Source organism: Crotalus tigris, unplaced genomic scaffold, assembly GCF_016545835.1.
Source record: "Crotalus tigris isolate CLP2741 ecotype Arizona unplaced genomic scaffold, ASM1654583v1 scf7180000017980.1470182205:1502881, whole genome shotgun sequence".
Lineage (NCBI taxonomy): Eukaryota > Metazoa > Chordata > Lepidosauria > Squamata > Viperidae > Crotalus > Crotalus tigris.
The window spans coordinates 292,501-304,963 of NW_024096756.1; the positions used below are offsets into that span (position 1 = coordinate 292,501).

Below are 12,463 nucleotides of genomic sequence, written 5' to 3' on the forward strand. Positions count from 1 at the left end.
CAATGGCTTGACAAAGTAACAACAATGGTGCATCTGCAAGAAATATTATTTGCCTGCAAGCAAGAACTGGTGGGACCATAAAATAGAGAAAGTCATAGGAAATGAAGAAGTTAAATTGCTCAAACAGACAGGTACCTATCATATAACATCTCAGACTTAACAATTGACAATAAGAGAGACAAAAAAATCTGGATAGTGAACATGGCAATGCCTGGAGACAGTACAATAGAAAAGAAAAAACTGGAAAATATCACAAAATACAAAAACCTACAAATAGAAATAGAATGACTGTGGCAAAGGCAAGCAAGGGTAGTACCAATAGTAATAAGTGCCTCAGGTGCAATCCCAGAACAACTGGGGCACTACTTGAACACCATTGGCATTGACAAATTCTCCATCAGTCAATTGCAAAAGGCGGCTTTGCTGGGAACAGCTTCCATCCTGCGACAATATCTGTAACACCATCAGACATCCAGATCTGCTTATCCCAGGTCCTTGGTAATAATAATAATAATAATAATAATAATAATAATAATAATAATAATAATAATAGTAGTAGTAGTAGTAGTAGTAGTAGTAGTAGTAATAGTAATCATCATTATCATCATCAAAATTATAATGTTTAGAATAATCTGCAAATTCCCCAGTGAATTTCCTCCCCTTAAAAGAGGAAGAGAAACATGAAATACACTGATTATTGTGTAATACATGCAGCCTTTCCTGTGCCATCCAATACTTTTTAATAGTTCTGTGCCTGTGTGAAGCGACAAGGGGCATTCAGTGGGAGAAATTATGGAATTTTGGATAAGGTCAGCCCTATTATTAGATGAAATGAGGCAGATAGGCTCAAGTGTCAGGTGTTTAGGAGGTGTCATAATAGGTTATGTAAAGAGCTGTAAGTTTCACTTTGTGAATGTTCCATGTGAGATACAAAAAAGCATAACCTTGTCCTTTATCTCCACTATAACATGTTAGTAGTCATTCAGAGACCATTTCTCCCTGTATCAGTACAACGTGTTGACTGGAATGGCAGAAGTTCATATTAGAGTCAACGATTTTAACACAAGGCTGTTGAATGTGTCACAACTCTTCCATATAAGGAAAACGTAGACAATAAAAATGAAAACAGACACTGACCTATGTCTTCTGTCAACAACATCATTGCTAAACATCTATTCATGTTGAGTTTCTTTCACTTATGCTGTTGTTGTTTAAGAAATTTTATAATATTGAGCACAATTTTGAACAAAATTAACTTGAAACTTTTTGTAAAATGTGATAATTGGGAAAAAATCTGAGACAGGAGGCAGTATGCTAGAGAAAATTATGCTACAGTATGTGCCCTCCATAAAACACAAATATTATTAAAAATGTTTAAGGAATCTCATTAAAGCACAGCTCTTTAGAAATGAACAAATATACAGACTTCCGATTTTGCGCGGTAGTGCAGGGATCCGCTCACTACGGCTGATTTCTGTTTGCCAGGAGAACCTAGATGGGCCTGAAGTTGCCCCATAGAGGCAACACACAAGGGAGGAAAGTCGATCCAATCAGTTTGGGAAAAGCCGTCCAGAAACCGGCAGGAAAAGAGGCTAGCTCAACTTCCAAGTCTAGCCCAAGCTACAAGCAACCAAAGTCCAAAAGTATTACTCTAAGCTGACTGTAAACAACATATTTGGAACTGCAATTTTCTCTCTTCTATTTGTAAATTGATTTCCTGGGAGGAAAAAAACAATAAGCAAAAAGCCTCCAAAAGTGAGGAGAAGGGAGTCTTTTGCCCCACCGTCCTGCAGATGGAAGCAGCAAATTAAACCTTTCAGGGGGAATAGAAATATATTGAAATAAAAAGAATATGACTTAATTTGTATATTTGAAATTGGTGGAATCTGTTAAGATTTTCCTTTTATATCATCAAAACAGAAGTAAATAAGTGTTTATTACTGGAGGAACTGGTCCTGACATTTAGTGGTGGATGAAAATGTTACAACAACAGCTGCTCTACTACAGAGACTGGCAAGGTCCAGGAAAAAATAAATTTGATCTTGGTGACCTTCAATGTCTTAATAACAAATAACAGCTGTGATTAAAAAAAGGAAACACCTTGGGCTTTCTATAAAGTGAGAACTATAAACTCTAAAAAAAAAGAATTGATCTTTCTGGATTACAAATACTAACTCATCTGTGACTCTAAAGCCATCTGCAGAGAAAGGAAAACCCTGATTTTTAGCTATCATGGAAAACCAGAGATCTGCAGAAAGAATATACCAAGAAAAAACAAATACTTTCTAAAAGGTGATCTATGCTATGTTGCAACTAATCCAAACAACAATAGTCTCAAACCACAAGGAAATTAAACATAGCCTTAAAAACATAAATGAACACATCTCCAATTTAACTTTACAACATAAAAATTCTCAGAATTAAAAATAGAGAGAGAGCAGAGAAAACAGACAAGTGATTACGAGACAGAGGAGAGAGATTTCAAAATGGAATTTAACAATACTAGAAAATATGACTTAACCCAGATGGAAAACAATCTACAAGGAACACTGGACATGGAAAACACAAACTATACGTTAAGATTACAAAATAAGTTTGATGACAAGGAAAAAGATTTGGTAAAATGGATTTTGCCAGGAGAACAACAAGAAAAGATTTTCAATGAATATGAAGGGTGAAACCTTCCTATAAAAACATCTTACCTGTTTTGCCTTTTGTACCTGCAATAACATTTATAAGTTTATGGGAAGACTCTTTGATTCATCGAAGCATATTGAACAAGAAAGATGTTGGCTAAAGTGAGAATCAAGAAATTAGATTATTGGAATTATCAGAGGGAGTATTTAAAAATTAAGCATTTGTTTGAATATAGTTAAAGAAATAGAAAGATTTTGAATATAAATGAAGATTAGTTTAAGAGGAATAAGCCCCTAGAGTAATATAGTATGCTTTCTTTCTTTTTTATTTTGTGTTTGGTGTTTTTTTTGACATGAGAAATATAAAAATGTTGGGATGGTTTATATAAAAGAAATGTTTTCTCTGTTTTGTCTTTGGGGGGGGCTCTTATTTTCTTTTAAGATATGAGAAATGTAAAAGTGTGATGGCTTGTATGAGAAAAAAGATTTAAATACTTAAGTGTAACTAATTTTGAGAAAATCTTAACCAGTAAGAATGTTTTGAAAACTGTGGGGAAAACAAATTTAAATAAGAATGTAAACAGGATTTAGGATGAGGTAATCAAGATGATCAATGAAAAGAAGCTTTATACTGATGTGGTTATTATTTGCAGAAATATGAGAAAAATGTTTATATTTAATTGTCATTTATTTAAATAAGAACTGTATTAATTTAAGGTTGGCTAAAGAGAATATTATGCCAAAGAATGTTCAAACTATTGCACCATTGCACAACCACTGATTGGTTCAAAATTGGAAAAGGAGTCCGGCAAGGCTGTATACTGTCACCCTGCCTATTTAACTTATATGCAGAGCACATCATGAGAAAGGCAGGGCTAGATGAATCAAAAGTTGGAATTAAGATTGCCGGGAGAAATATCAACAACCTAAGACATGCAGATGATACCACTCTAATGGCAGAAAGTGAAGAGGAACTAAAGAACCTCTTGATGCGGGTGAAGAAAGAGAGTGCAAAAGTTGGCTTGAAACTCAACATTAAGAAAACCAAAATCATGGTATCCGGCCCTCTCAGTTCCTGGCAAATAGATGGGGAAGAAATGGAGGTAGTGACAGATTTTATTTTTCTGGGCTCCAAGATCACCTCAGATGGGGACTGCAGCCAAGAAATTAAAAGACGCTTGTTCCTGGGGAGGAAAGCTATGGCAAATCTAGACAGCATACTAAAAAGCAGAGACATCACCCTGCCAACAAAAGTGTGTATAGTCCAGGCCACGGTTTTCCCAGTTGCAATGTATCGCTGTGAAAGATGGACCATAAGAAAGGCTGAGCGTCAAAGAATTGAGGCCTTTGAACTATGGTGCTGGAGAAGACTCCTGCGAGTCCCTTGGATTCCAAGGCGTTCAAACCGGTCAGTCCTAGAAGAGATCAACCCTGACTGTTCTTTAGAAGGCCAGATCCTGAAGTTGAAACTCAAATACTTTGGCCACCTAATGAGAAGGAAGGACTCACTGGAGAAGGGCCTAATGCTGGGAAAGATTGAGGGCAATAGAAGAAGGGACGACAGAGAATGAGATGGCTGGATGGAGTCACTGAAGCAGTAGGTGTGAACTTAAATGGACTCCAGAAGATGGTAGAGGACAGGAAGACCTGGAGGAACGTTGTCCATGGGGTCGCGATGGGTAGGACACGACTTCGCAATTAACAACAACAAAAAGAGAATATTATTGGAAGAACAGGAAATCAAGTAAAGTTATTATATAGACTATAGAATTATAGAAATTAATTGTTATTGGTTGTTTTTTAAACACTAACCCGGACAACACGATGTTTACCAAATATTAAGGTGTATGTTAAAAATCAATAAAACATGTTAAAAAAATGAACAAATATAACCACAGATCTGCTTATAATCTACAAAAGTTTTGGATGAAGGTTTCAGAGAGCTCCCTCAAATTGTAAATTTGGTAAATTTAAAGAAAGGAGGAAAGTATTAAATATGCAAATGACAGAGTTACATAAAATAATTTAATAAAAGTAATCATAAATAAAAATAAACATACTGAAATCATTTTTGAATAGGAAATAGGAATAGGAAAGCCAAGTATAGGCCTGAAGAACAATTATTCATCTTTGCAGATTGTCTCCTAATAGGACACAGCTTATGTGAGTATTAGTACAGGTTATTTCTAAGATACCAGGCCCTAAGCTTTACAAGACTTTATAGGTGATAAACAATACCTTGAATTGCATATAGCAATAAACTGTTAACAAGCATGGCTTCTAGAGCAATGGTGTAATTTGGTATAATGCACAAAACTATTATTGCAATATTTTAACCAGCTGAAATTTTTTTGTTCAAAAGAATCTGAAACTCCTGATTTTTTGCATTGAACCAATAGAAAACCAAATATCTTCTGCTTTGACAGCTGTGTACATGTATAGAGATAGGTCATCTGTTAACAATTAACAATTACTATAGCTTGAAGATGAATCTTGGCTTATTTCTGTTGCCTTACTATTACTTCTGTTTTATTCCAGGCCATCAAATCTCCTACTGGACCAAAGTAGCATTGAAATCTCACCCTTCCGCTCAACAGGTGACTGGCTCAGTGGTATTCGGATAGGGCAATGCAAAGACATATTCACAGGAGTGGAATACAGTTCATGTGATACAATAGCCAATATTTCCTCAGAGTAAGAATTTTATTAAAGATATATTATTACATTTTTTTCAATTCTCATTTACTCAATAAAGACTGAATCTCCTAGTAATTAGGAGGGTATCTGAGAAGTCCACATTTTATAGATGTTTAATGCTAAAGTTTAATTGGAGATAGGATCTCAATGGAAAATAATCTTCTAAGATCCTGGTCATCCTTAAATCCCAAAATAAAGGGAAAGAGTGGACCTGAAAAATATTTTTTCTGTGATCTAGTAATAGCTATACATTTTCACCAGAGACATAAGTAAATTCTATATTGGTCCTCTATCTCCACTTACTTTTCCCCCAAGCCCTTCAAATCAATGTACAGTGGGACTCCTTATTAATTGGATATTGAAACCAAGATCTCTCAAGGTTTAGTGACTTAAAAATCTACACACTGCTAATAACATTGGATTTGCGTATCTGTGGTGCCAGGAGTCTTTGTGAATATTATACCATTAAATTCTGGTATGAAACTTGTGATTAATTTAAGTTATGGATTTGATGTGTTATGGATTTAAATTTATTTTAAATATAACACTTTTGAATATTTTCAATATCTTTTTCCAATATAGTTGTGTTCACTTTGATATCTTGTAAATACCATGTAGTTTATTACAGCACCAAAGTTCATCTCATACTTCTAACTTAGGGTACATAGATATCATAAGGATTAAGGAATGTTCATACCTGAAACCTAGTATCAGTGGAGTAATTCATTCACTTTAGTCAAACACCTACATGCCAATAGTTATTATAAGCAAACCTTGTGCTATAAAATCCACATAATAATAGAACGCACACTTGCTATTGACATCTAGGGTAGCTGCCATTCCTGTCTAACTCATACTTTTTGACTATAACAGTCAAATCATGCAAGACCTGAAATTTCTTTATAGTTACTACAGCTTTCAAAGAATTTATGATATTTAGGACTGCAGAGGTTTATTTTGCTTACCAAGTCCAACCTCTTGTTTAGTTTAGGAAGCCAATTTAACGTATCACTCATAGTCAGCTGTCCAGCCTCTCTTTGATCGTACCTATTTCAGAATCGCTAATCACCTTTCTGGGTAACTGATTTCATTGCAGAATTGCTTCTTATAACCTAGATCCGTTGTCCCATATCCTGTACTTTGAAACAGTAGAAACATGTCTTGATCTTTTTCTAGATGGCATCCTTTTAGATATTTGACATGTTCAGTCTTCTAAAGGCTAAATATGGCCAATTCCATTTATACCAAAAAGAAGAAGGGCTGTTTTTTAGAACTTAGACCTATCTATAATGCATTTGTTGGTATAAATGGAATTGGCAAGATTAGTCTTTAGAAGATTGGATAGGCTTCTTTCCCTCTCCTGTCCTAAATTTCAGCTCAAAATTTAGCAAGATCAGAGAAAAGTAGTCACTATTTACAGTGTGTGTGTGTGTTTGTGTGTGTGTGTGTGTGTGTGTGTGTATAAAGTGAGTCACTTGCTTCCTATTTAAAAATAAAACGAACCAAAGCAACTTATGACAACTGTTTTTGCTATTACTTTTCAGTGACATGAAGAAAGTTGGGGTGACGATTGTTGGACCACAGAAAAAACTTATTAGCAGTATTAAATCTCTGGAAATACATACAAAGAATAGCCCTGTTCCTGTGTAAATTACAAAATGCCAGCATTCAGGACCCATCTGGAGAAAGTGAGAAAAATTACTGAAAAAGGTCCTGATAATGTGTGGAAAATTGTGAGACTTAAAAGGCACTGTTGCAACAAAATGGGGCAATTTGCAACAAACGTGAAATTTCCAGCCCATTAAAAGACTCATAAAGTTGAGTTCAATTGCCTTAAAATAGGAATGAAAAACTTATTTTCTATCTCTTATTCTTGAAGGAGGGGTACTTCCTTATAGTAATAATGGACTGCTCAAACATAAAATGCATTTGGAAGAAGAAAAAAAAGTGTTTAAAAAGCTGTGTAACTTAAGCCATTCAAATATTAATAGACTGAATATCATAAAAGGCAAAAGAAACAATGGATGTAATACGGTGTTTGGAATGACTGTCAACAGCATTAAACAGTATTTTTTTTAATATGCGGAAAGGATAGGCACGTAGCATTTTATTTCTTTAATTCCTGTAAGCATATTCGAGGATGATACCTCAGACTTGTCTAGCCATATCTGCAATGATATCCTTGCAATATTTTGTTTTTGACTGTGGATGGTAAATCTGAATGACAATTGGTTGAAAATGAAGGCAATACTTCACAGATACTTGTCCTGGGTGTGTTCTTTAAAAGCAAAACTTTTTATATATATAAAATGCATATTTATTTCCTTTAAAAATGTTCCTCTTGTTTATATTTATATAGGTTTTGACTGGGATTAATGACTGCCAAATGCCAAATTTCTTCAAACTTTAGCTGTCATCAATATTTAAGGGGGGGAAAGATCAGTAAAACTCATGTGATTTTATTCCTAATAAAAATTTCACTACAAAAGAACTGATGTGCATACAAGAATGCTCACAAACTTATAATACATCCTATACAAATATGGAGAATTTCATGCACAACATTTTTAACATGGAACCATATAACAATCTTATTTCACATGGGGAATATTCTTGGGGAACTATTTAATTGCATGTACTTAAACGTTGCAGTATTCAGCTAGTTTTGGAGTGTATCAGATGTTTAACTGTTTGATGGATTACTTGGTAGTAGAATTCTTTGCTTATGTTGCCCTAGGATTAAAAAAAAAGAAAAGATACTCTTAGGTGCTTCCAGACAAGGATGTTCTTTTGTAGAAACAATCCAAACAACATCGTCTTCCATTTGTTAGCTGGTTTTGTTAATCAGAATTTCTTCTATTTTCTTTCTCAATGGAATACACAATACACACACACACACACACACACACACATACACATATAATTACCTACCATATATTTTGATCAGTAACTATAGAAGCTATCTGTTGGAAAACATTATTTTCTCACTTTAAATTACTGGTCACAATATATGTGAAATAATGATGTTATTACAAGGCAGCATGTGTATGGTTATAAAATTTTATTTAAATGAATTCCCATCTTATTCACGTCCTTTTGCTCTATTTGGCCTTCTCTGAACATCCTTTTTTATGGTAACTAACAACAATTATTTTAATGTAATCCAAAACTTGCAGAAACTGTGATATCTAACGTAGTATGTAATCATATTTGAAAATGGATAAAGTAACATTCAAAATATTAGTTATACATAGAATGTCTTTGCTCATTCTGTAATTTTAATATCCCTCTAGTATTTTTCATGATATTCTGCTGGCCTTGAAAAGTACACAACATCTTAAAATGTTTTGAAAGGGCATAACAGTTCTGAAAGAAATTGAATTGGATTAAACTAATATTTTCATACTAATAATGATTCCTTCATTCTTTTAAAAAATTATTCTTTATGCCTTATTGCAAACATTCAAGCCAGTAAGAAATAAAGTAAAATAAAAATAATAGAATTGTGCTTCTCAACAATAACATGTGGAAAAATTATCTTACAATCAACTTTCAGTTCCTATAAAAGAAAAAAAAGCTCATCAAAATTTCAAAATAAATTTAAGTTTTAGCTATTTTTAATTTTATCACAGTATCTAGTAATGCCAGGGAACATTATTTTGAGTACGCTCATTACTTGGAATGGGTATTGTAGTTTGTTCAGGAGAATTGCTTCTTTTCCTCCTAAGAGGATTTTTAAAAAGCTCTTAGTCTTCTCTTTCTTACAATTTTTGTACTCCTGAAGGGCATTCTATAGCCCCCATTTTCCCTATCCCGTGTACATATGTAAACTTAGCAGTGTAAAATTTTTAACTGTGGAGTAGAGGAAATAGAATTTTTGTGGCCATCTTCCTGTACAGGACCTGCCTTTGATTATTTACATCAAAAAATTTAAAAAAACCACAGTCATTACAAATAATATGTAATAATTGATTTTGTATCTTAAAAATATTGTTTTATGTGTATTATTTATTTCTGTTAACATATAACATAGTCTTTTCTGTACTTTAGAATCCAATAATTCGAGATGTATAGATGTAATTGGAACTCACAAATCTGAATTTACTTTTAACATTTATTTCAAAGCATTACTTACTCAGTTAGTTTATTATGTTGTGAAATATAGATGGCCTATTACTAATGTAAAATGATTTGTAGTGGAAACATTTATATTTTTATAATAAACATAATGAAAGTATTTTTTACATATTGGAATGCGGAGGTGATTGTTTAAAACTTGCACAAGTTTTTATGGTTTTGCATTAAATTTGCAGCATCTGCTTAACTAAATTTTTGATTTAGGTTTGGCTTCATTGCATTAGATGGTAAGATTAAATTACCATAAGGTTAAAACTTCTGAATGTTCTTACTTGATCTCAATTTTCATATCCATGAAGATGCTCCATTGGGAATTCCCCAGGATAGATGGCTATTTGTAAATCATTCTTACTGCTAGATTAGGGTCCAATGGCTATAGCCTCAATAATACAAATCACATTTAGGGGAAATTAAGCCAAAGTCAATCTTTGTTCCTAGTAAAATAATTTGGCTTCTACACTCTTTAAGCACATTACTGTTTCTTCTACAACATGAATATGTCACTCCTAACTGTGTAAAACTAAGAATTTATGGTGTCTTCAGATATGTTTTATCTGAAGCATATCTGAAGGCACCATGCAAAGATATACTGTATATTAAGTAAAGAAATTAAAGCATGAGATATGACAGTAGAAAGTTAACAGTTTATCTTTTGTTTAGCCTTTTTACCATACTTTTCTCTACCTTGCACCCTTTCCCTACCAAGATTTTCTCTAACTAAATTGCAGGTTTTATATGAAGGTTATGACATTATCGTTGGCTTGTATTTTGACTTCTACTTCTTTTTGGAATTCCAAAGAATCCATTCAACAAATGCTATTCAACAAACCTTTGATAGCTTTTATACCTTGGCAAATGTTTAGTTCGAGAATTCAGATGTTTGCTCCACCACTAAATATAACAACATCGGTTTGGAGCATTAAGGAAGTTTAAATTTGATCTTTGTTCATGTGAAATATTAATATTGAGGGATCTAAATAAAAATTTCAGGTAAGTCCTTTGTTTTCAGAAATACTTGAGCAGAAAATGTTATCTAGTTGGGTAATAAAATGTCTACAAGAAAATAACCAAACTCAGAGAGTACCAGCGACTCCACAATTCAACCCTGAGCCACATATGTTTTCTTTTGTTGGTACTTGTTATTTTATCGCATATATTTCTTAAATGCTCACTGTTTAGTTTACATATATGTTTTTCCTTACATATAAACCAAATGGCAATTTTCATTTCTTTCAATAAACTTTCATTCTTCTTAAATGGTCATGTACTATTTCCACTAGTATTAAATATCTTAACATTTCTTCATTCATTTCCCATTTCCAGGAAATTTTCTGCCAAGATATTCAAATGTAACAGTATGTACTTATTATGGTTTTTCATTATTATGTATATCTTTCAAGTGTTCACTTTATATTCTCTGTCAAACCCAACAACATTGATTAATTTCCAATTGTTTGTTCATAGAACCTAACATTTGCGTTATATCATTCATGTTTTTATTCAACACGATGGCATTGTCAGCACCTCACAATAGTATATTTGTTACAAACATTGTGATAACAGAACAAACATATGTTTTTTGGGTTCTTGTCTTATGTGCAATACTGAATTGATATCCAGTGGATACACAGGAGTCTTGCAGAGTTCATGTTTAAACTTACAAATGTTTCCTATAATGTATATTTCATCTTGACCTAAATGAGTAAAAATGCAGAGAAGGAGAGCCATAACTTCCTTTATAATACTTTATTTTATAACAATACAATTCTCCTGTATACCCAAGCAACACTGTGATGATCATGCTGCATTCATTCATGTAACTGAATTGCCAATTGAAGTGAAAGCACAGCACGGTTGTAGAAGTGCATTGCTTTCTCTTTCCTAAAGCATTTATATAGTTTTCAACTTCTGATTAATTGAATTCTATAGTCCCCACTGAGGCCATTAGGAAAATACAACCAAAACAGCAGAGTGAGGTGTGTCTTTCCTTTTAAACGAACCTTTTCCTTTTGTACTAAGTGACAGTTTAGAAATCACTGGTTTGGATTACATAGAAAGGTAAGCTAAAACTTTCCAATTTCTAATGCAAAACTATACTGTGTATAGCATATTGGCACTGATGAATAGAAAATCAGCTCTGGTTAAATTGGTGCCTGAACAGTAAATTAAAAGTATAGAAACTCCCCTTTCCCCTGACAGTGCAAATCACATTCCCCAATTAAACATCAGACAATTATTATGAGAGAAATATTTTTGTTATTTTGTAAATAATCGGAATGACCTTGATTTCAAAACTTCACAGCTCACAGCTGCCAATGCTCTTGCCATTCATCCCTCCTCCCCCCTGGGTCTATTGGCAAGCTAAAAAAAAAATAACTAGAGCTGAAGCAGAATAAAGTTTCTTTGGAGCTTGACAAATAAATTTTCTCTAAAAACTACAATTCCTAAATGGTTAAATTTACTCTTCAACCATGTAGATATATTTATTGTAATATTCTCACTAATGATCAAGCCTTCCTCAGTAGTAAACACAGATTCATAACATTCATTTTCCTTTCGATGCTCACAACAAGATGGAAGATTTATTGTCTATTACCTGCCTTCCTAAAGAATTCTTTAGAATACCAGAATTTGATGAACGTATGTAATTCACTTTATAAAAAATTGTTCAACATAAACAGAATAAAGCACTTAATTCAGATAGAATCTTCACCCTTTATAATGGGCCTACCTACAACCAGAAATGTACAAATCATACCCAGTCTGATTTATTAAACTGGTTCACTTCAAAAAATCACTTCAGTTTGATTCTAATTCATTATTACAGTTCAATAGAGGAAGTAAAATCAAATTGAACTGATTAGGATCAATTCTATCTTCTGATTTGATTTGGAAAAATTGGTTTTCTTGTGCATGTACAATGGAACATTTTAGGACTCAGATCAAATAAATCAAATTGAAAAAATTGCTCTGTTGACTCATTTGACTCAATT

General features: G+C 33.2%; 1 protein-coding gene across 4 annotated transcripts in view; it reads left to right on the forward strand.

Moving 5' to 3' along the window:
- EPHA3 (EPH receptor A3) overlaps positions 1 to 10,643 on the forward strand; it is a 231,882-nt gene extending 221,239 nt beyond the window's left edge. For 2 of the 4 annotated variants that reach the window (XM_039345856.1, XM_039345857.1), the window contains exons 16-17: positions 5,175 to 5,330; positions 6,878 to 10,642. In XM_039345856.1, the coding sequence (XP_039201790.1) occupies positions 5,175 to 5,330; positions 6,878 to 6,983 (262 nt within the window). In that variant the 3' untranslated portion in view covers positions 6,984 to 10,642. Of the gene's footprint in view, positions 1 to 5,174; positions 5,331 to 6,877 lie in introns of all 4 variants that reach the window. The other 2 variants (XM_039345858.1, XM_039345855.1) reach the window with 2 other exon arrangements.
- The last annotated feature ends 1,820 nt before the right edge of the window (positions 10,644 to 12,463 follow it).